Source organism: Mugil cephalus, chromosome 22 (assembly GCF_022458985.1).
Source record: "Mugil cephalus isolate CIBA_MC_2020 chromosome 22, CIBA_Mcephalus_1.1, whole genome shotgun sequence".
Lineage (NCBI taxonomy): Eukaryota > Metazoa > Chordata > Actinopteri > Mugiliformes > Mugilidae > Mugil > Mugil cephalus.
This window is the reverse complement of record NC_061791.1, coordinates 1,861,900-1,889,637: the sequence shown is the minus strand read 5'-3', so window position 1 is coordinate 1,889,637 and position 27,738 is coordinate 1,861,900. Positions and strand designations below refer to the sequence as shown.

The window sequence follows — 27,738 nt, the reverse complement described above, 5'->3', positions numbered from 1 at the left end:
CTCAGGCGACTCCGAAAAAGCTTCCAGCCAGCAAGAAAAGTAACGGTGAACACGATGAGACGGAGATCTCCAACTTAATCATATTAGAAGTCATTCGAGGTCTGGAAAAAAAAAAATAAATAAACAAACTACCTCCATGATTGTTGCATTGACTAAAGCGGTGCAGTTTATTGCCGAAGAAGTTAAGGAATGAAAAGGAAAAAAGTTAAGGAATTGGAGAAACAACACAAACTCCTCAAGAATGAAAATGAGGAGAGATGAAAAAGAGAGAACATGAAAGATACAAGATGCGCTGGTGCTTAAAGCTTAACGTTAATGGTTAATAGGAGAAAAGTGACGAAAACATCCGAGCAGACACCACATAACTCTTCAGAATAATCGCCTTTAACTTAGAAATGAGCCAGTTAGAAGAAGCCGAGAACGTCGTGCACAGGGTCGGGAGAAAAGAAGTGGCCATGGCCACTCCGATAAATTTGCTGTTTCCAGTCACATGTATCGATGTTGGTACTGATGATGTTCTTCTATCGCCAGTTAAAGCCCTTTCACTCCCTAAACTCGGTCCTCATCACGTACTGCTTCTGTGACCTCCAATTACCTGTCGCTGACTGTTTACTAATACAATAAAATCCCTGAAATTATGGCTTTCTAGTTGTGGTTTGCCACCCTAAGATTTAAAGTGAAAACTTTCTGCAGTTTTATTGTTAATTTGTTAAAGTTTATTTATTTTGAGGAGAATGATTAACTGCAGTTTTCTGTAATACAGCATTCAGGGCCCCAAGTTGAGCAGGATATCTTGGATTTTATTACAATAACATGTAAACATAAATACTGGAGTCCAGGAGTAACTTTTTTGAAATCAACATAAACATAAAGTGCACATTTAAATGAAAAGTATATCTTAAATAAGAATAGCCCTTAAAGTAAATAAATATATTTATATGAGAAAAGCATCAACATTTTGACAACTATAAATGGTCTATTACATATAACAGATACTTACTGAGCCACTTTCTCTTTTACCAACCAATTATTCCTCCGTGTTTGTTAAAGACTGTCAGAGTGTTTGCTGCAGCCTCTGTGTGTTAAAGAGAAAGAATGGAGGATCTGTTCAGTTGCGCTCTGTGGTTTACCCCGACACAAAAGTCACGGCGCAAAACAATTATAAGCACGTCTCTAGCAGATGTTTTTAAACGTGGTTAACATGGTTTAAAAACACAACTAGAATGGGAGTAGAGTCGGTCTGCATGTCGAAATGTCCATCTACGTCTTTGTCGTTATTCTGTTGGTAGTTCAGACGGTGAACGGAGGTAAGTCCCTGTTTGTTTGTTTGTTTGTTTGTTTGTTTGTTTTTTAAAGTTAGAGTCGATGATGATGACACAGTTACAATTGTTGACTTTTATAATAACTTTCAAATAAATGGGTTTTATTTTGCGGATTATATACATAATATTATCATTGCGGATCTTTATACTGTATGTTTTACAGAGTATTATATTTATTTGAGTATTATAGCGGTGCAGTTTATTGCTGAAGTTAAGGAATGAAAAGGAAAAAGTTAAGTTGCTGGATGAACAACACAAACTCAAGAATTAACATGAGGAACTGGAAGAGAGAACATGAAAGATACAAGATGCGCTGGTGCTTAAAGCTTAATATTAATCTCAAAAGTGATGGTGGTCTTGGTGTTGTGGCCGTCTGCAGTCGTCTCGTCAAACTTCTCGCTGAGACGCTAAGACGATCAATGTGAGGGAGGGGGGCAATTTTTCCTCTCAGTTGCCCTAATGGAAGTCAGAACTCACTTTTTCTTACAGTTGCCGTCAGTTCGGTTAGAAATAGATCAGAAGAAAGGGGGCGACGTCCTCTTTGCAGAGATGTTGCTGACAGAGAGACAAAGAGGAAGAAGCTATGACCACAGACCGAGCAGGCTCCACGTAAAAGGAAACGAGTCTAGTACCGTGATTCACACGGATGCATAGAGGGTCGGAAAACTGGTGAATGATAGGCACATTTCAATACACAAATATACAAAATGATATGTGGCCATGGCCACTCCGATAAATCTGCTGTTTCCAGTCACATGTATCGATGTTGGTACTGATGATGTTCTTCTATCGCCAGTTAAAGCCCTTTCACTCCCTAAACTCGGTCCTCATCACGTACTGCTTCTGTGACCTCCAACTACCTGTCGCTGACTGTTTCTGAAACAAACTCTATAACCACAGTCAAGTGTTTGTTTGTATCTGAAAGTGCCTGTTTTTCAGTTTTGATTACAACAAATGTGCTACGTTAACTAAAGCTGTACATTTGTCTTTTTAAGGTCAAGGATAATTAGCTTATTTTAAAAAACAATGAATCACACAAAGCACAATGAAACAGGATTGTTGTTGGACTCAAAATGTTAACTGTACTATTATTAGTCTGTGCTCATCAGATCATTATTAATATTAAGTGTAACACAAAAATATATCAGAAGGCGTTTCCTCATAGTTTTTAGTAGCCTATGTATTACAGTATAATAAAATAATAATAGTAATCATATAAATATGATAAAATTCCTGAAATTATGGCTTTCTAGTTGTGGTTTGCCGCCCCAAGATTTTAAGTGAAAACTTTCTGCAGTTTTATTGTTAATTTGTTAAAGTTTATTTATTTTGAGGAGAATGTTTAACTGCAGTTTTCTGTAATACAGCATTCAGGGCCCCAAGTTGAGCAGGATATCTTGGATTTTATTACAATAACATGTAAACATAAATACTGGAGTCCAGGAGTAACTTTTTGAAATCAAGGCTCCATAAAGTGCACATTTAAATAAAAAATATATCTTAAATAAGAATAGCCCTTAAAGTAAATAAATACATTTATATGAGAAAAGCATCAACATTTTGACAACTATAAATGACCTATTACATATAACGTCATTTTGTTGCTCATCTGATACTTTGAATCCGAACCATCTCCATATTACTGAGCCACTTTTTATTTTACCAACCAATTATTCCTCCGTGTTTGTTACAGACTTTCAGAGAGTCTGATCCAGCCTCTGTGTTAAAGAGAAAGAGGAAGGGAAGCTGTTCCCGCTGGTCAACAACGCTGATCCGCACTTTAAACGGAACAAGAGTCACAGCGCAAACCATTCATACCATAGAAATGATTCATACGCACATCTCTAGCAGATGGATTTAAACATGGTTCAAAAACACAACTAGAATGAGAGTAGAGTCGGTCTGTGTGTCTAAGTGTCTGTCTTCGGATTTGTCGTTGTTCTGTTGGCGGTTCTGACGGTGAACGTGGGTAAGTCCCTGTTTTATTAAACTTTGATTAGAATGACTAAAAACGAAAGTAAATGGTGACGCACTTAAAATATATATATATGGTTAAAATCGTTGACAATTTTAAAATAACCTTCAAAGAATCCGAATCAGAATCCTTTTGTTTTTATTTCGTGTTTTATTTTATTTTGTGTCATTGCGGATATTTACACGGTGTATTTTTACACAGTATTACATTTGAAATATAACCTACCTTATCCAGGGGATCCAGGCTTAGTGTTAAAGCACATTCTTTTATTTAGTGTGATGTGAGATTAATTGTGTTGCTGTTTACTGAGGTGCAGTATTTTGTTTCTACCACAGTGAGTCGCACCGTTATTTTGTGTCATCGCATTTTTGTTTAGGCCACGCCCAGTTTATTTTACTGCGCATGTGAAGTTCAGAAATTTTGGAGTAGTTTTTAGTCTCAATAAATATACCAAAAAGGGCTAAAGAAAATAAATCACTGCCTCCGCCACGTTATTCCCCACGTTCAACGCTGGTGAAGCTGTAAAGCTCAACACTTACTCATCTATCCCACATGTCTTTATCCAACTCATGGTGAAAATTTTATGTCAATAGCACCTTTAGAAATATGTTTACCATGAAAAACTGTGATGTGTTCAATACTCCTTTTACCCGCTGTACCTACCTGCCTATATCTTATATCCTGATACCATTTGTGAATGTATGTATGAAATGTATTTTATACCTTTGTATAAGAATTAAACAAGCTGCCAGATTTATCAGATAATCAGAGCAGTTAAAGACAATCTCTGCAAATCACATTTAAAAGATAATTTGCTCTGACTTGGATAGAATTCTTGGACCAGACAGACGAGTTTTCAGGTTATAACGTTACACAACTTGAACTTTGACAACAAAGGTCTCGTTCTACTTTCTCTATCATTTCCCATTCACATGTTTTTGTTAAGTAACGGCAGGTTAACATGATCTACGTAGATATTAAGTGCCTCTGAATTTAAGGGCTGTTGGGGCATTTCCCTGCACTCCCTCTCTCTCACTTTTTACTGACCATGTGTCATAAAAGTATCAACATTTCTTGAGAAATCGGACTTGATATCGATATTTTGATGTGAAGATGAATTATAAAAACACACGTATATTTCTTCTTTCAGATACAAATTGCAAACTGTTGCATTCTTCATGTGTAATACTATTCTAGGCTTTTACCGCAGCTTCTTTCAGTTCTTTTTTGTTTCAGAGGGTTCTCCCTCCAGTTTCCTCTTCAGGAGGTGAAATGCTGCTCAGTTGGGTTAAAGTCAGGTGACTGACTTGTTCAGTCTAAAACCTTCCACTTTGTTCCCTGATGAAGTCCTTTGTTTCGTTGGCAGTTTGCTTTGAGTCATTGTCCTGCTGCAGGATAAAATTCCTCCCCATTAGTTTGGATGCATTTCTCTGTACAATGACAGACAAAATGTTTCTGTACATTTCAGAATTCATTCTGCTGTTACCATCATCAGTTACATCATCAATAAATATTAATGAACCTTTTCCATACACGTCCAAGTCATGACATGACCTCCACCAGGCTTCACAGATGAGCTCGTATGCTTCGGATCATAAACAGTTCCTTTCTTTCTCTACACTTTGGCCTTTCCATCACATTGGTAGAGATTATTCTTGGTCTCATCAGTCCAGAAGATTGTGTTCTAGAACCTTTGTGGCTCATCTCAGTACTTCTTTGCAAATTTCAATCTGGCCTCTGATTCTTATTACTGATGAGTGGTTTGTATATGTTGGTTTGGCCTCTATGTTCATGCTCTGAGTCTCTTCTAACAGTGGATTGTGATTCCTGTGGAGGTTGTTGGTGATGTCACTTACTGATGTTTTAGGGTTTTTCTTCACATCTCTCACTATATTTCTGTCATCAACTACTGTTGTTTTCCTTGGCCGACCTGTTCCATGTCTGTTGATCAGTTCACCAGTAGTTTCACACATCAAGATGTAAATACCAGGAAATAAAAGCTTCTGAACTCTTCTTCTCATCTTTTCATCTTAAACCCAAATGTCGTCAGTGAACAACAAAAACCAGGAACAAGCCTTTCTGTTCCAATACTTTTGGAGGGGACTGTATAATATTTGGAAATAATGTCACTGTTCCACACTGAAAAATATAAGGTGTTGATATCTAGCTTTATCTAGCACAACGGAGCATCATCGGTGAAAGTAAATCCAAATGAATGGTAACTCTCGCTGTGGCTTCATCTGGGTCTGAGTTGTGTCCAGGGCCCAGTTCAGAGTTAGCATTTTTCCTTTTCAATAACTTCTCATCACTGTCATCTCAGTCTTGCTAGCCACAATTCTGTCACCGCTACCTGTCGCTTTCATGCATCACTAATTCTCTTGTCTCAACGTACAATGCAGTTCGCTACCTGCTGCCATCTAGTGATAAGGAAGAGTATTACATGATTACGAGTCACTTCTACAGCACAGACACTCGACAATGGCATATTATTTGCAGATAATAATTAATCCATTTTCAATGCTGACATTGGACTATTTCCCACGGTACTAGTGTGCTGCAGCACAATGGTTGAAAAACAGTAGTATAGTGTATCGTAGAAAGACTGCAGCAGTTTTCCAGGCAGATGGGTCTCCCTCAGTGTTCTGGAAAAGTAACTTCCATAAATTGTAAATAAAGATGAAAGCCAAAGCAAGTAGAGCTCCCCCTGGTGAGTGGCTACATTATATGTCATATGCTCCAGTTAGTTTGTCATTTTACACTATAGAAACAGAATGTGACATAATGGTGACCATCAGTTGGTGACAGTTAAAAAAATTAAAAATAAGTTCAGTGTCTAATCATTGTAGCTGGTGGAGGCAGAGCAGAGAGTAGCATTAATTAAACAGAGTGTGGGCGGGGCATCAATATTATGACTCCGCCCTCCGATCATATTGATCAGAATCTGGCTCCAAACTTGCAAGATGCTGTCGCCCGTATACATGAGAAAATAGCATCATGTATACGACCAATGAGACGTGTTTAGTCCATATTTATATACAGTCTATGGTTGAGCCTTCCTGACAGTAGCAGTAGAGTTCATGGTCCATTTAAGGTCCTCGATTGTGATAACTTTGTTCAGTTTTGGTCACATAATACGTTATATTGTTATATTACTTACTGACTGAATTTAAACCCAGATCACGTGTGTTTAATCATGTGTTCATGTTGTTTACATCAAGATAAATCTCTTCATGAGGAAATAGTATATCTGACTCCACCAGAAGGCTGATTTAGCTTATTTTGTATCATGTTGCTACGTAGCCTCCAAACTTCATCTTATGTTTTCTGTTCCTAGATCAACCTGATGTGGAGATGTTTTCAGAAAGTTTCAATCAAGATACAGAGATGATTTTGGTGTGCAGAGCCAGAGGCTTCAACACATCAGGAATTGAGCTGCATATCAAGAAGAATCGCTGTGATCTTCTGACTAAAGAGGACGGAGTGGAGACTTCAGGAGTTCGTCAACAAGACAACACCTACTGGAGAGAAGACGACGTCATCATTTCTAAGTCTGAAATGTCTAATTACAGCTGTGAAGTCATTCATGCTGAATCCCGTTTTCATGTGGAAAAAGTTTGGGGTAAGAAAGTTTCTGTTGTTTTCTATCATTAGTTGTAGTTTTCTTTCTTTGAGGACGTAGCTCTCTACATGTAGTTTGTCCTGATGTAGACGATTCATTTTAACTTTTATACAGTCAGCTTACAGCGTATTAGAGCTGCTAGCTGGTGTGAATCATTTCTACTTGTACCTCATCAGTCTGTCTCCTCTATAACAACACCAGTCGTCTTCTTTGCCATTCTGGTTCATGTTTGTTTCTTCTTCCTGCTCCACTTTCAGTAACAGCTCAGGATTGTGTTGAAAGACTGAACATGAGAATAATGTGAATGTTTCTGTGTTTAGATCCTGACTCTGGTGGACGAGGACGGATCATTTCATCTAAGTTTGTCGACATAATTAAAACATGTGAATATGTTTTCTTATTTATTTTCAGTACATGTGTTTGCTACGTAGCCTCCCTCCAAACATCACCTCATGTTTTCTGTTTCCAGCTCGTCCTCGTGTGTTTGTGTCGGTGGACAACGAAGTGCAGGCGAAGATCACACTGACGTGTCTGGCTGAAGGTTTCTACCCAAGAAACATCATTCTGAACATCAAGAGGAACGGGAGTATTCTAACCAGAGAGGACGGAGTGGAGACCTCGTTGGACGTTTGTCCACGTGAAGACAACACTTTCCAGAGAAGAGACCACATCATCATTTCAAAGTCTGACAGGTCTAACTACAGCTGTGAGGTCATTCATGCTGCATCTGATTCACATGAGGAAAAGGTTTGGGGTAAGAAACCTTTGTTTTTGTCATTTTGATTAGAATTATTGTTCTGTCTGATGTTTGTCCAGCAGATCTCTGCTTTATTAGTTTTAATTGAACTGAGTCAGACAATTGTAACAAGAAAACAGGCAGAAGTTGTCTTCATGTAGTCTCATCTGAGAATACTCTGACACTCTGGTTTAGTTTTTAAGTTCATGTTTCGCTCCTTCACTGATTTCACTTGAATCTTTGCTGAGACTTTACATCCACATTTAAAGTAACACAAACTCATGTCAGTGTTTTCTGTCTTTTAGATCATCATCTTCCTCCTGACACAGATGACAAAGATGGAGACAGTTGGCTCATACCTGCCATCATCATTGCTGCAGTGATGGCGGCTCTGGTTGTGGTTGTGGTTCTGGTGGTTCTTTACAAAAAAGGCGTCCTTGGTAGGTCACTGATTGTTGGTCCTGTAATCCAGAGTTGTCTGTATTGTTGTGTATTTACACCAAGGTTACGAGTATCTTTTCACCCAGAAGAACAAAGGATTGAGTCTGATATTGTTGGACTGTGGACTTTATCAGTCGTACTAGTTTCTAATTTCTATTCACTGAACTTCAAGTTGACAGATCACTCCTCAGTTTCTACATCAGTTGTAGTTGTAGATGCTTCCACTGCCTGTATTTAATCGTCCTTTATTTGTCCTTAAAACTCCTGTAAACTGTAGGACCAAGAGACAGCACGTTAGCATGTTAGCATCCAAACTGTATCAAACCTGTTACATCATGTGAGACTGATCTCAGACTGAATCAGTGTTGAAGCTGAGCATTTAAAGATTAACAGTAGATTTAGAGAAAGATGATGATTATTTCAATCACTCTCTGTTTATTTACAGGAGACAGAAGAGGCAGATACTCAGGTAACTCCTTTCTTTTCTGAATGTTGTGTGTCTGTGTGGAACTGATTTAAAACATGTGCTGTTCTGGATTTTTCTCACCACCATCAAATCCCCTCGAAAGATCCAAACTAACAATGTGTTGTCTGGTCTCTCCTCCTGATCCAGACACATTTACTAGATTGGTAGCAGCTTAAACATTGGTCCAGTTATGAGATGATGAGATGAATTTGTAAAATACTGAATGTTGACCTGATCATTTAAGCTAATAACATAGTTTACTGTAAAAATGTTAGAAATAACATTCAGCTTTGTCTTTATTGACAGATGAACCACATGATGCTCAGGCTTCTTCACCAGGTCAGTCTTTAATGTCTCTGTTACTGATGCCGTCATCTGTTACCATGAGTTAGCTAATCAACATGAGAAGAAAGGAGCTGTAAATTCATTTTTATTCACAGACTCAAACACGACTGGAGAATCTCACTTCTCTGACTGGTGACACTAACTTTGAAAGTTCTGCTTCTGCTGGTTCTGGTGACTCTGGTAAGTGTCTTTGTCCACTCATAGAAATATGAGCAAGTTTACTCTGTGATAAACCTTAACCTGGAAAATAAAATTAAAACCAACATGAGCTGTTGCTGCATCATCATCTAGATGGAGCAGACATTGGACCAAAGAAAAATGAACGTTTACCAGAGAAGACACATGAAAAAGACGATGACCTCCATGTTTTATCATAGCTGTATAAATAAATATATAAATAACTGTGCTGTTCATTCCTGCAGATAATGACGACACATCCAACAATGCTGAGGAAATGGAAGAGGAATGTTGACTAAGAAACTACGGAACACAAATGTCCAGGATCAAGGACTCCATCAGAACCATCAAATCCATCAACCAGCGAGTAGGAAACTCGTAGTAGGAGATGAATCAGCCGCTAAACATTTGAAGCCTTTTCTATGCACAGGTCTGAACAATATAAAAATCCTCAGAATGATGAGACTAAAAATTCTGTTTGATGAAGATGTGGAAGCGTCCAAATCACATGACCAATTTAACGCGACGTAGCAGCGAGACGCAGCGTCACTGAATCTTCGTTTCAACTTTTGTAGAAAGTGATAACTTCGGACTATATACTAGTTTTTAAGTTGATAGGCCAAGTAAAACTAGACTCATTAAAAATAATTTACCGCACCGAAGCGGTGAAATGGAAAACAGTAGCAGAGATCGCTAGCCAGCTTCAAATGCTCGAAAGCAAAAAAACAAAAAACAAAACACAACTCCAACCAACCCAGTCACCCTCCCTAAATCAGTAAATTGATTGACCAATCAGTAAATGATGTGTCAATGGTTGATAAGGGAAAGGAAAAAATGCGTGATGCATGACCTTCATTTAAATGGAAATAGTTATAAATACATTTGTTGTTTGCTAATTTTGTACGTAAGCTTTTGATATTTACACTCCAGATTTACATTCTAAGTTATAAAAATGGTTCGTCAAATAAGTTTGTGGTTTTCACAGTGAAAAGCCTAACTTTTTCCTACTCGTATTTTTTTGGTTTTAGGTCCACTGTGTTAGTGCAGTTTGTCAAAATGACAGTATAATTGTAAAATGACACAGGTGAGGTTGTGCTGAAAAGAATGAAACCAAAAAGGCGACAGTGTCAACTGTTTTTAAGATGTAATATTAAGGTAAAATCAAAATTTTAGTGAATTTAAATCTAGAGAAGTATTTTAGATGCACTGAAAGAAGAAGAAGCTGAGCAGAAAAAGTTCACAGTGGCTTATTGACCACTTTGATCTTAAAATGTGCTTTTACCGTAAGGACTTTCTACTGTATATAAACCATTTAAAGTCTAGTTAAAAACTAAGGACTTCACAGTCAGAATCATAAAAGCAGCTAAAATCAGCATTAATACGAGAGCAGCAACAAACAATATCAGTATTAATGGACGTCAGGGTTGAAGCCTCGTATCGCTCCACTCATTCAGACGCTGCCAAATGTTCATATTCACATTATTAATATTTATTAAATGAATTCACTGCAACTGGTGCCTCAACAAACCAGTGGATGCATAAAGGGACAATGGTCTGTGGAACTGAAGATGTTGGCTGTACTTGATGTATTTTGACCAAACTGTTCTGAATGAAGCTGCACTTTATTTTTTAGGTACTCTTAATATTGCGTATGGTTTTACAATTTAATTGTGAAATACTTCTTACTTGTTTTGTTTGTTTGTTGTTTACTTGTTTTGTCTCTCAGGACATGTGATGGAACAGCAAAAGAAATGTACTTTGGGAAATACTCATGAAATGTAGGCCCACTGTAGTTTTTTTGCTTGTTTTTTTTTTTATGACGGTTTTATGACAGTCAGTTTTTTGGCGTCATATCGGACGCATTGTATGAATTCAGTAACCCTTTATAGGGGCCGCCACATGTGCGTCCTTGCACTGCTATGTGTTGTGTTTTTTGTTCTTGTTGTTTTGTACAGATTGACAATGGATGGTTAAATAGGAAAAACCTCTGTGGGTAACGTCGACCCGAAACCTGCTTGACCAGAAACTGGGGTCACTAATTTCCATAATGGCTGATACTTACCTGTCATTGAATGGGGGGAACTGTGTGCCTAGGCTACTTATCCTATGAATAAAGCTATAACGAGGCTGTTGTCAGTGGGAGCCTGGAGGCTCAAAGTGTGAATGTTGTTGAAACTTCTTGGAGAGAGAAGTCAAGACTGAATTATAATCAGATGGTAAATTAAATCTTAAGTAGAACATTGGGGTTCATTGTCAATGAAAAACTGAATCTTAATTTTTTTGATAAGTTTTATTTTGTTTTATAAAAGCAAACTGTTTCTTGGTACAGTGATCGTGCGTTGTATTTTCTGTGTTTGACTTCCCATGTCATTTTGAAGTATAAGTTTAATATTATAAATTAACTCTGGATCAGGAGTAAACCGCTATCAGGACACTGACTGAATTCTGCTTATTGGTTACAGTTACATGAGATATTATGTGAGAACATGAATTGTAAACCAGTAATTCCACATATATGAACTACCTAAGGGTCTTTTTTAAGCAATAAGACATTTTGTCTGATGTTTGAATATATGAGTGGATGTTCAAAATGAGATGAACTAGAATATACTGCACATACATAAACATTATACAAAAGGATTTTTTTTTATTTATACACTTTGTTTGTTTGTACTTGAACACAAAGACTTGAATATTCTGAAATGACCAGAAATCAATAAATTCCTTAAGAGAGTTGATAGCTGAGATTTCTGATTTATTATAGTCTTGGAGAATAAGTGTGTTTCTTGCAATATAAGTGGTATTTACTAGTATTGTCTCAGAAACGTATTGTTAGACTTTTTAGTCAAATCCACAGATCGTCTTTGTGTTGTTGGCTGGCTAGCTACACTGATGCTCCATCTCCACCACCATCTTGGTACCGAGCCATGAAAGTCACAACTGTTGCCGTTGCCTAAACCCTTCCGTTCATATTTTACTTTTAATTTAGTCCAGAAACACACAGAAAATTCCCCGGTGTAGTTTTTGAGCTGAACTTTTCTACTCGAATAAAAATAGTCTGCAAGCTTGGAGAACAAAAATAACACAGTCGAAATACGATGTTCTCGACATTTCGACTTTTTTTTTCTCGTGACCCTAATACTCTTCCGTAGAAAGGCCACGCCCACCTCCTTCCCGTTTGTAACGGACAGAATTTTAAATGTTTCCGACGACAGAAAAAGTGCGGTAAGTTTCTCTGATTCATTTTTATTAATTCATTTTATCATCTCAGCAGCATTTGGGTGATTAAGCGGCACAAACGCGGTGGTTTTGTATTAATAAATTAATGTAACTCATTTATTTCGTGCTCGTTAAGCGAAATGAGGTGTTTTTCTAAGTAGCCTTAGCTGCTATATGCTAACTGATGTAGAGTGTGTTTGGCACTAGCTAGCTAAACTGAACTTGGCGTTATGTCTCATTTCATTTTATTTTTATTATTTATTTATATATTTATTAAAAAAAACATTACACCTATATTCAACGACAAACTAGACATTAGGCTCAAAGCTAAAATAAATACAGCAACCAGAACAAAAGATGACAACATAAACAATAACAACATGCTGTAAAGCTGTAAGCTGATGATGATCATGTATTTAGTTCTTCAGAAGCCAGTCCTTCAGGTGGGGACCAGTTTCTTATGTCAATAGGTTTTGTATTCCAGTGGCTTTATGTGTCAAACTAATAAAGAAGATGATAAAAAAAAAATGGTACAAAAAACAAACTAAATTCAAATCGAACGAGGGATTTAAAACACGCGGGGATTGAGGAAAAAGAATATGTGTTGATATTGACAAACTGGTATTCCATTTAAATATCACCACAACATTTGATTATGAGTCAGTGTGGAAGTCTTTTATCATTTAGAAACTCATTGATTGATTACAGTTGTATTTTACAATTATTTATCTGTACTGGGACACAGCATCGTACGTGGTTACTTGATATTAGGACTTTTAATTATTTGCACTGGAGTTCAATCAGCTCCATTTGGATGTTGGTTGGTGCATTTTCCACATCAACTGCGAAGGGATTACTAAGCAGTTCAAACCTCCATTTCTGGACATGGAAGTCGGCAAATCGCCGGCTAAACTCAGCGCTGAGTACGCTGAGTTTTTCAGCAAACTGTGCGCTTGGGAACACGGCGGTAGAGATCTGCGTGTTTATGGTTTGGCAGCAGGGGAAATGGTCAAGGTTTCTTTGCAGCATCTGATTCTCCCACAGGCACAGTTTAGTTTTAAAGGCACTGCAGCGTACAAGTCTGTGATGATGCGCCCCTGAAGCTGCAGGTTCAGCGCATCGAGATGGCTTGAGATGTCGCACAGAAACTTCTGCTCCCGGAGCTCTGCTGTATCCTTCCCTTCGGTTTCCAGGAACTGACATATTTCCTCACGCAGCTCGAAATATCTGTTCAGCGCTTTTCCTCTGCTTAGCCATCTCACCTCTGTGTGGTACGGCACGTCTGCACCATCTGTCGTTAATCCAACGAGTTTGTTCCACGGCACCTTTATTTCAGTTACACATTTGGAAACCTCCTCAAAGATTTCCTTTCCTGTGGTTGTGCGATGCATTGATTTAAATCCCAATAGCTCCTCCGTAAAACACAGATGTGAGTCCACTCCACGGATGAAGACTGACAGTTGATCAGTGTCGGATGCGTCGCTGCTCTCATCAACAGCGAGGGAGAACGCAACGAAATCTTTTCCCTTTTCCATCAGCTGGTCATACAGATTGGTGGCAAGATCACAAGTGCGATCAGCTATTGTGTTCCTGCTCAGGCTCACGTTGGAAAATGCTTGCTTTTTCTCTGGGCATACGAGGTCACAAACTTTCATCATGCACTTTTTCACGAACTCTCCCTCGTTAAAGGGCCGGGCTGATTCTGCGATCTCTGCTGCCACAATATAACTCGCCTTGACAGCAGCCTCACTTTGTGATGTGGCTTTTTTGAACATATTCTGTTGTGAAACCAAACTTCTTTTCATCTCCTCTACTTTCTGGCTCCTTTGAGTCATGTCCAGGTCCTTGTATTTGTCATGGTGTTTCGTTTCATAGTGTCGTCTAATGTTGTACTCCTTCGTAACGGCCACGTTGACCCCACAAACAAGACAAACGGGCCTGTCTTTTACATACGTAAATAGATATTCTGCCTCCCACTTGTCCAGAAAGCTCCTGTTTTCTGCCTTTCCTTTCGTCATTTTTGGGAAGCGGTAGCACAGTGACAGTTGTAGTGTAGTGTTTCGGGGTCCTGTCCTGATTGACACGCCAAAACAACAGCAGGGCATTATGGGATTTGTAGTATGAGCGGTTAATGCGCTGTACAGTATAATACCGGGGGCCAGCTCTCGTAGTCATTTGGTATTGTCTCAACAAAGGTCTCGTTCCACTTTCTCTATCATTTACCATTTACATGTTTTTGCTAAGAAACAACAGCATGTTGACATGATCTAGTGCCTCTCTGAATTTATGCTTTTAAAGCTCAAACAAAACCATCTTTCAGTCACAGCTATTAGTTTTTCTGCTATTTATAATCCAAAATGAACTGGATTAATTTGAAAACCATTTAAAGGATTTTGGTCCCGATGCTAAAGAACCGTCAGCAGAGTTAATCAACCTGTGTGTTTTTTTCTATAAATATATAAGAAATAAAATCTATTTGGGAAAAAATATCATTCATGAGTTGGAGAAAAAGATTCTGAATGAATGTGCTGGTACCGATGCTTTTACCAGCGTCACAGTCTAGTGTTTCTACCGTTGTTTGTACAAATGCGACTCTCCTCGTTGTCTATTCTTGTAACATCGCTGTAGAAAACAAATGCTCTGGGTTGAAACACAACTCTGGTCTGAGCTGGACCCAAAGCCCAAGTCAGTGACTCTTCTGAGGAAGTGGAGAAGTGGGTGGAAAATCCAGATCATGTGCAAATATCCAATAAAAAAAGATGTTTATACAAGTTAAAGGTCTTCTTGTGTTTTGTTTTTATTCTTCTTCTTCTTCTCACTGTGTTTCAGGTTGAAAACAATCTTTAAAACATTAGAATTAAATTAAAAATATGTTGAATGCAAGCAGGGAGGCTAGAAAGCTAAAGCTAATATAATAAAGCTAGAAAGCTAATATTAACTGGGAGGCTAGGAAGCTAGTAAAGGGCTACTATTAGCTGGGAGGTTAGGAAGGTAGGAAGGGCTACTATTAGCTGGGAGGTTAGGAAACTAGGAAGGGCTACTATTAGCTGGGAGGTTAGGAAGCTAGGAAGGGCTACTATTAGCTGGGAGGTTAGGAAACTAGGAAGGGCTACTATTAGCTGGGAGGTTAGGAAGCTAGGAAGGGCTACTAATAGCTGGGAGGCTACCTGGGAGCCGACCCTTTTATATCAAAGCTGCCCAGAGTTTGGAGCTTTTTAAATCGTTGTTGAAAACTAATTTCCTCTTGCTGGTCTTCAGTCCAAGTTGATGGGGCTTGCAGTCTCAGGTGAGAGAGCGTTATGGCTGAACCTGTCAGGCTTAGGTGACTCTCAGAAGGCCGAGGTCATGGATGTGCCCTATGACCCCACCAAGGGTCTCTTTGTCCCGGCTTTGGAGAAGATGAGAGAGACAAGCACCCGTAGGAAGCAGGAGGGAGAAGCCTTTGACCTCTGCTTACCTAGTCAACCCACTCCTCACCCACCCCAGACGTCCAGACCTGGCTTCGCAGCGAGAGCTGCAGCAGTAAAAGGAAAACCAGGTGGTGTCAGGTCACAGAGACGCACAGTGGGACAACACCCCAACCAACAGGCCAAGGCTGAGAATCCAAGGCCGTGGGGTAAACATTGCATTTCTGCAGCCAGGGGGCTCTCGCTGCAGAAATGGTTTGCGCATCAAGACATAAACTACGAGTTTCAGAAAACTCCATTCGGTCTATCACTAGCTCTGAGGGTATTCAGCAAGTGTGTGGAGGCAGCGCTTCCATTGAGAAACAGCGGCATTAGAATATTCTCATATATAGACGACTATCTAATATGCTCCCGTTCACGAGAGCAAGCGATCATAGATTCCAGTACAGTGTTGAGTCATCTGAGGGATCTTGGATTCAATATAAATTGGACAAAGAGTCGTCTGGAGCCGGCTCAATGCACGGAGTATTTAGGACTCAGAATAAACTAGGGCTTCTCATGATGAGAGATTTTCAGCGTTGGGTCACATCCCTTACTGTCCAGAGGAAACCCCCCTAGTACGGGGAATGGAGACTTCATCCACAAGTGGTGGAGCAGATATGGCAAAAATTTGGCCGGGCTGCCGTAAATCTCTTCGCCTCGCATGAAAACAGTCAGTGTCCTACGTTCTTCTTCCTGTCAGATCCGAGTGCCCCACTGGGGATAGATGCTCTGGCCCATCCGTGGCCAAACGTCCAGCTTTATGCTTTCCCACCCCTCAGCTTGATCTCCCCAACTCTAACCAGAGTGAGAGAGCAGGGTATGTCGCTGATTTTGATAGCTCCTCGTTGGCCATCCAAACACTGGGTGGCAGAGATAATTCAACTTCTGGTGGACGACCCCTGGCCTCTACCCATTCGCAGGGATCTCCTATCCCAAGCACGAGGGGAAATCTACCACCCACACCCAGAACACATGGCTCTATGGGCCTGGCCAGTGAAAGGTGGAATTTGAATGCTGCAGGTCTTCCCCCAGAGGTCATCGAGACCATTCAGAACGCCAGAGCCTCTTCTACCCGTTCTCTTTACAGTAGTAAGTGGCGGATTTTTGAAGAGTGGTGCAATAATAGACACAATGTTCCTTTTCAATGTTCATTGGTGGATGTATTGTGTTTCCTGCAGGAGTTGGTGGAAAAAAGGGAAAGCCTTTTCCACAATTAAGGTCTACTTAACAGCAATTCCAGCTTGCCATGTGGGCTTTGGTGACAAGCCGGTTGGCCAGCACCCTCTTGTTTGTCGTTTCATTAGAGGTGCTCGCCGTAAGCTCCCAGTTTCCAGGCCCCTGGTCCCAATGTGGGATTTATCATTGGTGTTGGATGCTCTTTCTCACCACCCATTTGAGCCTCTTGAGGGCAGTAGGGATGAGATTTCTGTCTATCCATCCTTCATGTTTGCAACTAGCCCCTGAGCTCACTAAGGTGTGCCTTCAACCTAATCCAGCATATGTGCCCAAGGTGTTGCAATCATCATACAGATGTCCCACCGTGGAGCTCTTGGCTTCGTTGTCACAACAAAGATTGTCGCACTGGATTGTGGAAGCCATATCTGTGGCTTATAGGTGTAAGGGTCTTCATCCTCCTCTGGGAGTGAGAGCCCATTCCACAAGGGGCATGGCTTCATCGTGGGCCTTATTCAGAGGAGTGTCAGTTCAGGACATTTGTACAGCGGCGAGTTGGGCCACACCGCTCACTTTCAGGCGCTTTTACAGGCTGGATGTTGCTCAGGCATCGCTGTCTCATTCAGTCTCGGAGGCAGGAGCTTCCAGCCCTGTCTAATAGTTTCATTGCAAGTTGGTTCAGTTCTCATTTGTGGGGAGCTGATGCAATACGGGAGTGGGCTATATCTCCCATAGTGAAACACCGAGCGAAGTTAGAAAAAGAACTTGGGTTACATTCCGTAATCCCTGGTTCCTTGATAACAGAGTGAGGTGTTTCACTTCCCTCCCTGCACAGGCACGGAAAGAAACCGGGCTAGAATGAGTAAGGAGGGGTCGGTTGACAGTGATAGTACAAGGGGGCGGGGCCCGTATCATAGGTCAACCTGTCCGTCAAAGACAGACGTTGTGCCATTGGAGCTTCTGTAGTTGGTCACGCCCAAGGCGATTCACATAGTGAAACACCTCACTCTGTTATCCAATAACCAGGGATTACCTATTGTAACCCAAAGTTATCTCCCTTGCTGAAAAAGAAGGGTCAACATTGCAAATAATGACTCTTTACATAAACTTATTGTAACTTTTTGTTGTATGAAACGATTGTGATTATACTTAAGTATACGATTGTGACTTATGACAAAAATATCTAAAAACACTGAAGCAGCAGAGTCTGTGAAAACTAGTAATTGTGTCATTCTCTAAACTTCTGGCCATGGCTGTATATTTGTATGTTTGCTTGTAGAACTGGGCGATATGGACCAAAAGTCATATCCCGATATATTTAGGCTGAATATCGATATACGATATATATCCCGATATTTTTATCGCAAAGTGAGAGCAAATGTTTAGTCACAAGTACTTTTATTTAAACTGGCCGGATAAAATAATGCTCAGCTGTTCAAAGAACAATAACATGTAAACATGAATACTGGAGTACAGGAGTAACTTTTTTGAAATCAGCATAAACATAAAGTGCACATTTAAATGAAAAGTATATCTTAAATAAGAATAGCCCTTAAAGTAAATAAATATATTTATATGAGAAAAGCATCAACATTTTGACAACTATAAATGGTCTATTACATATAACAGATACTTTGAATCCGAACCATCTCCATTTTACTGAGTCACTTTTTTCTTTTACCAACCAGTTATTCCTCCATGTTTGTTTAAGACTGTCAGAGAGTCTGATTCACACACTGTGCGTAAAAGAGGAAGACGAAGGGAAGCTGCTCATTCGCGCTGTGGTTTTACCAGAAACAAAAGTCACGGCGCAAAACATTCATACGCACGTCTCTAGCAGATGGATTTAAACATAGTCGGTCTGCATGTCCAAATGTCCATCTACGTCTTTGTCGTTATTCTGTTGGTAGTTCAGACGGTGAACGGAGGTAAGTCCCTGTTAGTTTTTTCTTTTATATAAAAGTTAGAGTTTTATTAAGTTAAGTTTTATTTTGCGGATTTAGCCTGTGTAGGTGTTTGCGGTGAGAACAGTAACTCGAAAGGGAGGCGACACTCCAGCCTCCAGTCGACAAGAAAGTAAAGGTGAACACGATGAGACAGAGATCTCTAACCTCATTATATTAGAAGTCATTCGAGGTTTGGAAAAAAAAACTTCGACGAGCTAAAGGAACAAGCTAAACAAACTACCTGCATGCTTGTTGCATTGACTAAAGCGGTGCAGTTTATTGCCGAAGTTAAGGAATGAAAAGGAAAAAGTAAAAGAATTGGAGAAACAACACAAACTCCTCAAGAATGAAAATGAGGAGAGATGAAAAAGAGAGAACATGAAAGATACAAGATGTAGTGATGCTTAAAGCTTAACGTTAATGGTTAATAGGAGAAAAGCGACAAACATCCGAGCAGACACCACATAACTCTTCAGAAATATCGTCGAGTCATTTAGACTCAACTGCTCTTGTTGAAAATGAACAAGCTGGCTGCGCAAACCCAACATTACCCGAATCAGTGAACTCGATTCTAACTGATCTGACTGTGCTTAAGTACGTAAGTCAAACGCAAGCTTATTAAGTTTAAATTAACGTTCTTAAACTTGCTAAGCTTATGAATGGTGGCTTTATGCTACCTGACGTATAACCGGAGTAGATGCAATTTTGAAACATTCGAGAAAAAATAGCAGATGTTGCTATGTTAACCCAGGTGTTTGCCCGGATGTTGACAAGCGTGGGTAGGCGAAGAGGAAGTAGAACGGGAAATCCCCCCCAACGACAGAAAAGCCCATCTTTGTGTCGCAGCCAGATGATATTGTAATGATAGGCAGGTTTCGATACACAAATATACAAAATGAGTGAAAGATGCAATGGCATCACCCCACCGGCCAGTCACAAATACTGGTATTGGTACTGATGCCTTTTAAAATCAAGGATAATTAGCTTATGTTAAAAAACAATGAATCACACAAAGCACAATGAAACAGGATTGTTGTGAGACTCAAAATGTTAACTGGACTATTATTAGTCTGTGCTCATCAGATCATTATTAATATTAAATGTGTTACGTCCGACCTAGGGGAACCGAATGTAACATGGTAAGGACGCCCCCCTCTCTCTCCCACTCCCAAGGAAGACCATACAACAGAGCTGCAGACCAACAAATAATTATTTATTTAATCAACAATGGTAGTCATAGGCTTCAGGGTGAGCATGGCCCAAAACAACAAACAAAAAAACACTGTGCCCCCAAGCTGACTTACCTAATCAAAAATAAAGGAAATCAAAATACAGGTTTCTAACCTGACTCCCTATAAAAATAAACAGGAGAAAAAGGTCCCAACAAAAAGAGCTACTCACCCTTACCACTACCTGGTCTGCTAACAAATACAAATTGCCAAATCACACACAAATGCCTGGTTCAGTTGGGAGGAGGGTCAAGAGGAGAGGAAGAACTCCAAAACGACGGCCATTTTATAGGGTTTCCTCCCGCCCATTCACCAATTGCCAGCCAGCACCTGGAGACCAACAGAGGTGGCACCACCCTCAGGCAGGGAGGAACAACACATGGAAAAGGGAAAAAAAACAGCACAGACAAGTCATACATCCAAAAACAAATACTACACAATGACCCTGGGTCATAACAAATGTAACACAATAAAAATATATCAGAAGGCGTTTCCTCATTGTTTTTAGTAGCCTATGTACTACAGTATAATAAAATAATAATAGTAATTGTATAAATATGATAAAATTCCTGAAATTATGGCTTTTAAGTTGTGGTGTGGGTACCAGCCCCACCTGGACCCATGAAAACTTTCTGCAGGCGCTGCTGGAAAGATGGTAACATGGGGAACAGCTGCTTGTTAATTGGAGTCAGTGAAGTTTTATACTTCTAAGCACTTTAAGTTTTATTGTTAATTTGTTAAAGTTTATTTACTTTGATGAGAATGTTTAATTGCACTATTTCACTTGCTTCCTTAAATGTGAGAGGCCTTAAAGTTCTGGTTAAAATAAAAATATTTTTTACTTTTTTGCAAAGGGTGGAATGCACATTGTGTGTTACTGCAGGAAACTCATTCTCTGATGCTGATGTGAACTTGTGGACTAATATCTGGGGGGGTTGAATATTATTCAGCCATGGAAGCAACAGGTTCTGCTGGTGTTGCCTTTTGTTTTCATAGATTTCCAGGTGATGTAATTACACACAGAGCAGATAAGGAAGGTCACTTTCTAATGGCAGCTTTGAAGGTTGAAAGTCATTTTCTGGTTTTAATCAATATATATGGTTATGTAATTTTGGCTTACCGAAAAAATCAAAACTCAGTTTCTCAAAAAATTAGATTATTACTTCAGATCAATAAAAAAATATATATTTTAAACACAAATGTCTGCTACTGAAAAGTATGTTAATTTTTATTTACTCAGTATTTATCTATATCTTATATCCTGATACCAATAACATTTGTGAATGTAGTTATGAATGATGTGTTTTATACCTTTGTATAAGAATTACACAAGCAGCCAATTATCAGCTTTAATCAGAGCAAGTAAAGACAATCTGAGCAAATCACATTAAAAAAAAAATCACTCTCAAACAAAAATGAAATAAGATAATTTGCTCTGACTTGGATAGAATTCTTGGACCAGACAGATGAGTTTTCAGGTTATAACTTGACACAACTTGAACTTTGACAACAAAGGTCTCGTTCCACTTTCTCTATCGTTTCCCATTCACATGTTTTTGCTAAGAAACAGCAGCATGTTGACATGATCTACGTGGATATTAAGTACCTCTCTGAATTTAAGGGCTTCTATCATAGAAGTCTGGTCTCAGGTGTGGGAGCATTTCCCTGCACTTCCTCTCTGGCTTCAAACTCTGGCTTCAAACTCTGGCTTCAAACTCTGAAGATGCCGTCGCCCGTATATGTGGGAAAATAGCATCAGTTTGGACCAATGAGACGTGTTTAGTCCATGTTTATATACAGTCTATGGTTGAGCCTTCCTGACAGTAGCAGTAGAGTTCATGGTCCATTTAAGGTCCTCGATTGTGATAACTTTGTTCAGTTTTGGTCACATAATACGTTATATTGTTATATTACTTACTGACTGAATTTAAACCCAGATCACCTGTGTTTAATCATGTGTTCATGTTGTTTACATCAAGATAAATCTCTTCATGAGGAAATAGTATATCTGACTCCACCAGAAGGCTGATTTAGCTTATTTTGTATCATGTTGCTACGTAGCCTCCAAACTTCATCTTATGTTTTCTGTTTCTAGATCAACCTGATGTGGAGATGTATTCAGAAAGTGTCAATGAAGATGCAGAGATGATTTTGGTGTGCAGAGCCAAAAGCTTCAACACATCAGGAATCATCCTGAATATCAAGAAGAATCGCTGTGATCTTCTGACTAAAGAGGACGGAGTGAAGACTTCAGGAGTTCATCAACAAAAGGACAAAACCTACTGGAGAAGAGACTACGTCATCGTTTCAGAGACTGAAATGTCTAATTACAGCTGTGAAGTCATTCATGCTGAATCCCGTTTTCATGTTGAAAAAGTTTGGGGTAAGAAAGTTTCTGTTGTTTTCTATCATTAGTTGTAGTTTTCTTTCTTTGAGGACGTAGCTCTCTACATGTAGTTTGTCCTGATGTAGACAATTCATTTTAACTTTTGTACAGTCAGCTTACAGCGTATTAGAGCTGCTAGCTGGTGTGAATCATTTCTACTTGTACCTCATCAGTCTGTCTCCCTCTATAACAACACCAGTCGTCTTCTTTGCCATTCTGGTTCATGTTTGATTCTTCTTCCTGCTCCACTTTCAGTAACAGCTCAGGATTGTGTTGAAAGACTGAACATGAGAATAATGTGAATGTTTCTGTGTTTAGATCCTGACTCTGGTCTAAAAGGACGGATCATTTCATCTACGTTTGTCGACATAATTAAAACATGTGAATATGTTTCATTATTTATTTTCAGTACATGTGTTTGCTACGTAGCCTCCCTCCAAACATCACCTCATGTTTTCTGTTTCCAGCTCGTCCTCGTGTGTTGGTGTCGGTGGACAACGAAGTGCAGGCGAACATCACACTGACGTGTCTGGCTGAAGGTTTCTACCCAAGAAACATCATTCTGAACATCAAGAGGAACGGGAATATTCTAACCAGAGAGGACAGAGTGGACAGTTCAGGAGTTTGTCCACATGAAGACAACACCTTCCAGAGAAGAGACCACATCATCATTTCAAAGTCTGACAGGTCTAACTACAGCTGTGAGGTCATTCATGCTGCATCTGATTCACATGAGGAAAAGGTTTGGGGTAAGAAACCTTTGTTTTTGTCATTTTGATTAGAATTATTGTTCTGTCTGATGTTTGTCCAGCAGATCTCTGCTTTATTAGTTTTAATTGAACTGAGTCAGACAATTGTAACAAGAGAACAGGCAGAAGTTGTCTTCACGTAGTCTCATCTGAGAATACTCTGACACTCTGGTTTAGTTTTTAAATTCATGTTTCGCTCCTTCACTGATTTCACTTGAATCTTTGTTGAGACTTTACATCCACATTTAAAGTAACACAAACTCATGTCAGTGTTTTCTGTGTTTTAGATCATCATCTTCCTCCTGATGGCGTTGAAGACAAAGATGGAGACAGTGGGCACAAATCTGCCATCATCATTGCTGCAGTGATAGTGGTTCTGGTTGTGGTTCTGGCGCCATTTGTGGTTGTGGTTCTGGATCTGGTGGTTCTTTACTTAAGAGGCGACCTTGGTAGGTGAATGATTGTCGGTCCTGTAATCCAGAGTTGTCTGTATTGTTGTGTATTTACACCAAGGTTATGAGTATCTTTTCACCCAGAAGAACAATGGACTGAGTCTGATATTATTGGACTGTGGACTTTATCAGTCGTACTAGTTTCTAATTTCTATTCACTGAACTTCAAGTTGACAGATCACTCCTCAGTTTCTACATCAGTTGTAGTTGTAGATGATTCAACTGCCTGTATTTTATCTTCCTTCATTTGTCCTTAAAACTCCTGTAAACTGTAGGACCAAGAGGCAGCACGTTAGCATGTTAGCATCCAAACTGTATCAAACCTGTTACATCATGTTAGACTGATCTCAGACTGAATCAGTGTTGAAGCTGAGCATTTAAAGATTAACAGTAGATTTAGAGAAAGATGATGATTATTTCAATCAGTCTCTGTTTATTTACAGGAGACAAAAGAGGCAGATACTCAGGTAACTCCTTTCTTTTCTGAATGTTGTGCGTCTGTGTGGAACTGATTTAAAACATGTGCTATTCTGGATTTTTCTCACCACCATCAAATCCCCTCGAAAGATCCAAACTAACAATGTGTTGTCTGGTCTCTCCTCCTGATCCAGACACATTTACTAGATTGGTAGCAGCTTAAACATTGGTCCAGTTATGAGATGATGAGATGAATGTGTAAAATACTGAATGTTGACCTGATCATTTCAGCTAATAACATAGTTTTCTGTAAAAATGTTAGAAATAACATTCAGCTTTGTCTTTATTGACAGGTGTACCACAGGATGTTGAAGCTTCTCCACCAGGTCAGTCTTTAATGTCTCTGTTACTGATGCAGTCATCTGTTACCATGAGTTAGCTAATCAACATGAGAAGAAAGGAGCTGTAAATTCATTTTTATTCACAGAATCAGACAAGACTGGAGAATCTCAACAATCTCTGACTGGTGACACTGACTTTCAAAATTCTGCTTCTGCTGGTTCTGGTGACTCTGGTAAGTGTCTTTGTCCACTCATAGAAATATGTTTATAATGTTTATAAGTTTACTCTGTGATAACCCTAAACCTGGAAAATAAAATTAAAACCAACATGAGCTGTTGCTGCATCATCATCTAGATGGAGCAGACCCAGAGAAGACACATGAAAAAGACGATGACCTCCATGTTTTATCATAGCTGTATAAATATATATACAGTATAAATAACTGTGCTGTTCATTCCTGCAGATAATGACGACACATCCAACAATGTTGAGACTGAGGAACTACAGAACACAAATGTCCAGGATCAAAGGACTCCATCAGAACCATCAAATCCTTCTACCAGTGAGTAGTTGTTCTCTCAACTAAAATGTGTTGCTACAAACACATAAAATATTGTCGTTGTCCTGTTTGAGGACAGAAACGATGAAGATGTGGATGCGTCCAAATGAGACACTGAGACGTGACCCTACCAACATCTACAAAACCAGAATAATAAACTACCTACAACAGCTGGAGAAGGAGAAGGCCATCGACAGACTCCTTTATTACCGTCTGTACCCAGGGGAAGCTACACCGTGTATTTATGGACTCCCCAAAATACACAAGGAGGGAGCCCCACTCAGACCCATTGTCAGCAGCATTAATTCTGTCACATATAACACTGCCAAGCATTTGGCATCCATCCTCTCTCCGTTAGTAGGCAACACCCCACACCACATTGTAAACTCCAGGGACTTTGTGAACAAAGTCAAGGACGTCGCAGCCATTGTGTCCTATGATGTCACCTCACTGTTCACCTGCATCCCCACGAGAGAAGCCACGGATGTAGTAAGGAAAAGACTACAAAAGGATGACACCTTGGCCTCAAGAACCAACCTCACCCCAGAACAAGTCTGTGTGTTACTCGACCTGTGCCTGACCACCACCTACTTTCAGTTCAATGGAGGTTTCTACAGGCAAAAACACGGCTGTGCCATGGGGTCCCCAGTGTCACCGATCGAAACCGAAATACTAGCGGAGATCGCTAGCTAGCTTCAAATGCTTGAAAGCAAAAAAACAAACAAACAAAAAAAAATACATGTCCATGAACATGAGTGTTAGCGGTTGGATCCCCTGAGTGTGCCATATGCCGAAGTGTCCTTGAGCAAGACACTGAACTGAATTTGCTCCCAGTGCAACTGGCACTGGTCTGTGAATGTGTGGGTGAATGTGTGAGCGAATGGGTGGATGTGTCTCTGACTGTAAAAGCACTTTGAGAACCTTTGAGTAGGTAGAAAAGCGCTATATAAGAGCAAGACCATTTACCAAGTGAACACATTGAATTTGGTGTCGTTTGGCCCCTAGGGGGCACTGTAAATAGAAAACATGGTTATCTATATCTCTTGATGGGTTTATCGACAGTGGCTCAGGTCGTCCAATGAATGTGGTCGGTGGTCGCTGTGTTTTTGCCTCGGCGCACATTGGCAGCCACGCTTCTGTCAGTCTCCAGGGCAGCTGTGGCTACCAAAGTAGTTTAGCACCACCAGTGAGAATGTGTATGAATGAATAATGGGTTCTGTAAAAAAAAAAAAAAAAGTGCTTTGGGAACCACTTTGTGTTGAAAAGCGCTATATAAATCCAATCCATTATTATTATTATTATTACTATTATTATATTTGAAATGACAGGTACTGGGGGGTGCCCCATTGATAGGTCATGCCAACTTTTCGTTTTAGCCAATCGTTGGGCAAACGGGAAGTTTGCTCGTATCTGGGCGACGCTTTGACTTCCAAAGAGAAGAAAAGACCAAACTTGGTCGGACGCTCATTACATGTTTTCATTGTTTGTGACCTTCTTACTTGTTTTGTTAGTTTGTTGTTTCAGGACATGTGATGGAACAGCAAAAGAAATGTACTTTGGGAAATGCTGATGTCATGTAACCCAGCTGTAGTTTTTTTTGTTTTGTTTACCATGATTTTTTGACAGTCGGTTTGTTTCCATCACATTGTATGAATTTTTTTTTTTTTTTAATTTTGATTTTGATATACTATATTGATCCCCGAGGGGAAATTGTGTCCTGCTGTTTGACCCTTTGAAGCCCAAGATGTTGGGTAACACTGTAGAGGGGCCGCCAAATGTGCATCCTTGCACTGCTATGTGTTGTGTTTTTTTTTTGTTGTTGTTGTTTTGTACAGACTGAGAATGGATTCCACAGTGATTGTGCGTTGTATTTTCTGTGTTTGACTTCCCATGTCATTTTGAAGTATTATGTTAATATTATAAATTAAATCTGGATCAATAGTAAACCACTATCAGGACCCTGACTGAATTCTGCTTAATGGTTGCAGTTACATGAGATATTATATGAGAACATGAATTGTAAACCAGTAATTCCAAATATATGAAATACTTGAGGGTTCTGTTTTAAGGAATAATACATTTTTTCTAATGTTTGAATATATGAGTGATATGAGTGGATGTTCAACATGAGATGAACTAGAATATACTGCACATACATAAACATTATCCAAAAGGATTTTTTTTTTTTTTTTTTTTTTACAAACATTGTTGAAACAAAGAAATCTCTGATTTCACTATATATAAACTTTGTTACTGCTTGAACAGAAAGACTTGGATATTTTGAAATGACCAGAAATCAATAACGTAGCTCAGGCTTCTGATTTATTATAGTCTTGGAGAATAAGTGTGTTTCTTGCAATATAAGTGGTATTTACTAGTATTGTCTCAGAAACGTATTGTTAGACTTTTTAGTCAAATCCACAGATCGTCTTTGTGTTGTTGGCTGGCTAGCTACACTGATGCTCCATCTCCACCACCATCTTGGTACCGAGCCATGAAAGTCACAACTGTTGCCGTTGCCTAAAACCCTTCCGTTCATATTTTACTTTTAATTTAGTCCAAAAACACAGAAAATTCCCCAGTGTAGTTTTTGAGATGAACTTTTTGAGCCGAACTTTTCTACTCGAATAAAAATAGTCTGCAAGCTTGGAGAACAAAAATAACACAGTCGAAATACGATGCTCTCGACATTTCGACTTTTTTTTTCTAGTGACCCTAATGCTCTTCCGTAGAAAG

The 27,738-nt window shown here is 39.4% G+C and overlaps 1 protein-coding gene across 11 annotated transcripts; it reads left to right on the top strand.

Moving 5' to 3' along the window:
* The first annotated feature begins 1,166 nt into the window (after positions 1-1,166).
* Positions 1,167-26,960, top strand: LOC124999687 (mamu class I histocompatibility antigen, alpha chain F-like). Of its 11 annotated transcripts, none has more exons than XM_047574668.1 (10): positions 1,167-1,307; positions 6,632-6,916; positions 22,802-22,837; positions 22,951-23,232; positions 23,520-23,681; positions 24,128-24,151; positions 24,455-24,487; positions 24,589-24,675; positions 24,907-25,005; positions 25,082-26,960. In XM_047574668.1, exons 1-10 carry the CDS (start codon positions 1,253-1,255, stop codon positions 25,693-25,695), a joined length of 1,677 nt encoding a protein of 558 aa, XP_047430624.1. In that variant the 5' UTR covers positions 1,167-1,252; the 3' UTR covers positions 25,696-26,960. The 11 variants fall into 11 exon arrangements, with proteins under 11 accessions (XP_047430624.1, XP_047430622.1, XP_047430621.1 ...); XM_047574666.1 differs by having other exon boundaries at positions 22,802-22,864; XM_047574665.1 differs by lacking the exon at positions 22,802-22,837 and adding an exon at positions 7,237-7,299.
* The last annotated feature ends 778 nt before the right edge of the window (positions 26,961-27,738 follow it).

Excerpts from the sequence above, each read along its gene's own strand:
- LOC124999687 (XM_047574661.1), top strand. The coding sequence starts at position 18,763 with ATGGATTTAAACATAGTCGGTCTGCATGTCCAAATGTCCATCTACGTC. Across the intron at positions 22,865-22,950 it reads TGTCGACATAATTAAAACAT|CTCGTCCTCGTGTGTTGGTG; the intron begins GTGAATATGTTT and ends TTCTGTTTCCAG. Across the intron at positions 24,676-24,906 it reads TGCTGGTTCTGGTGACTCTG|ATAATGACGACACATCCAAC; the intron begins GTAAGTGTCTTT and ends TCATTCCTGCAG.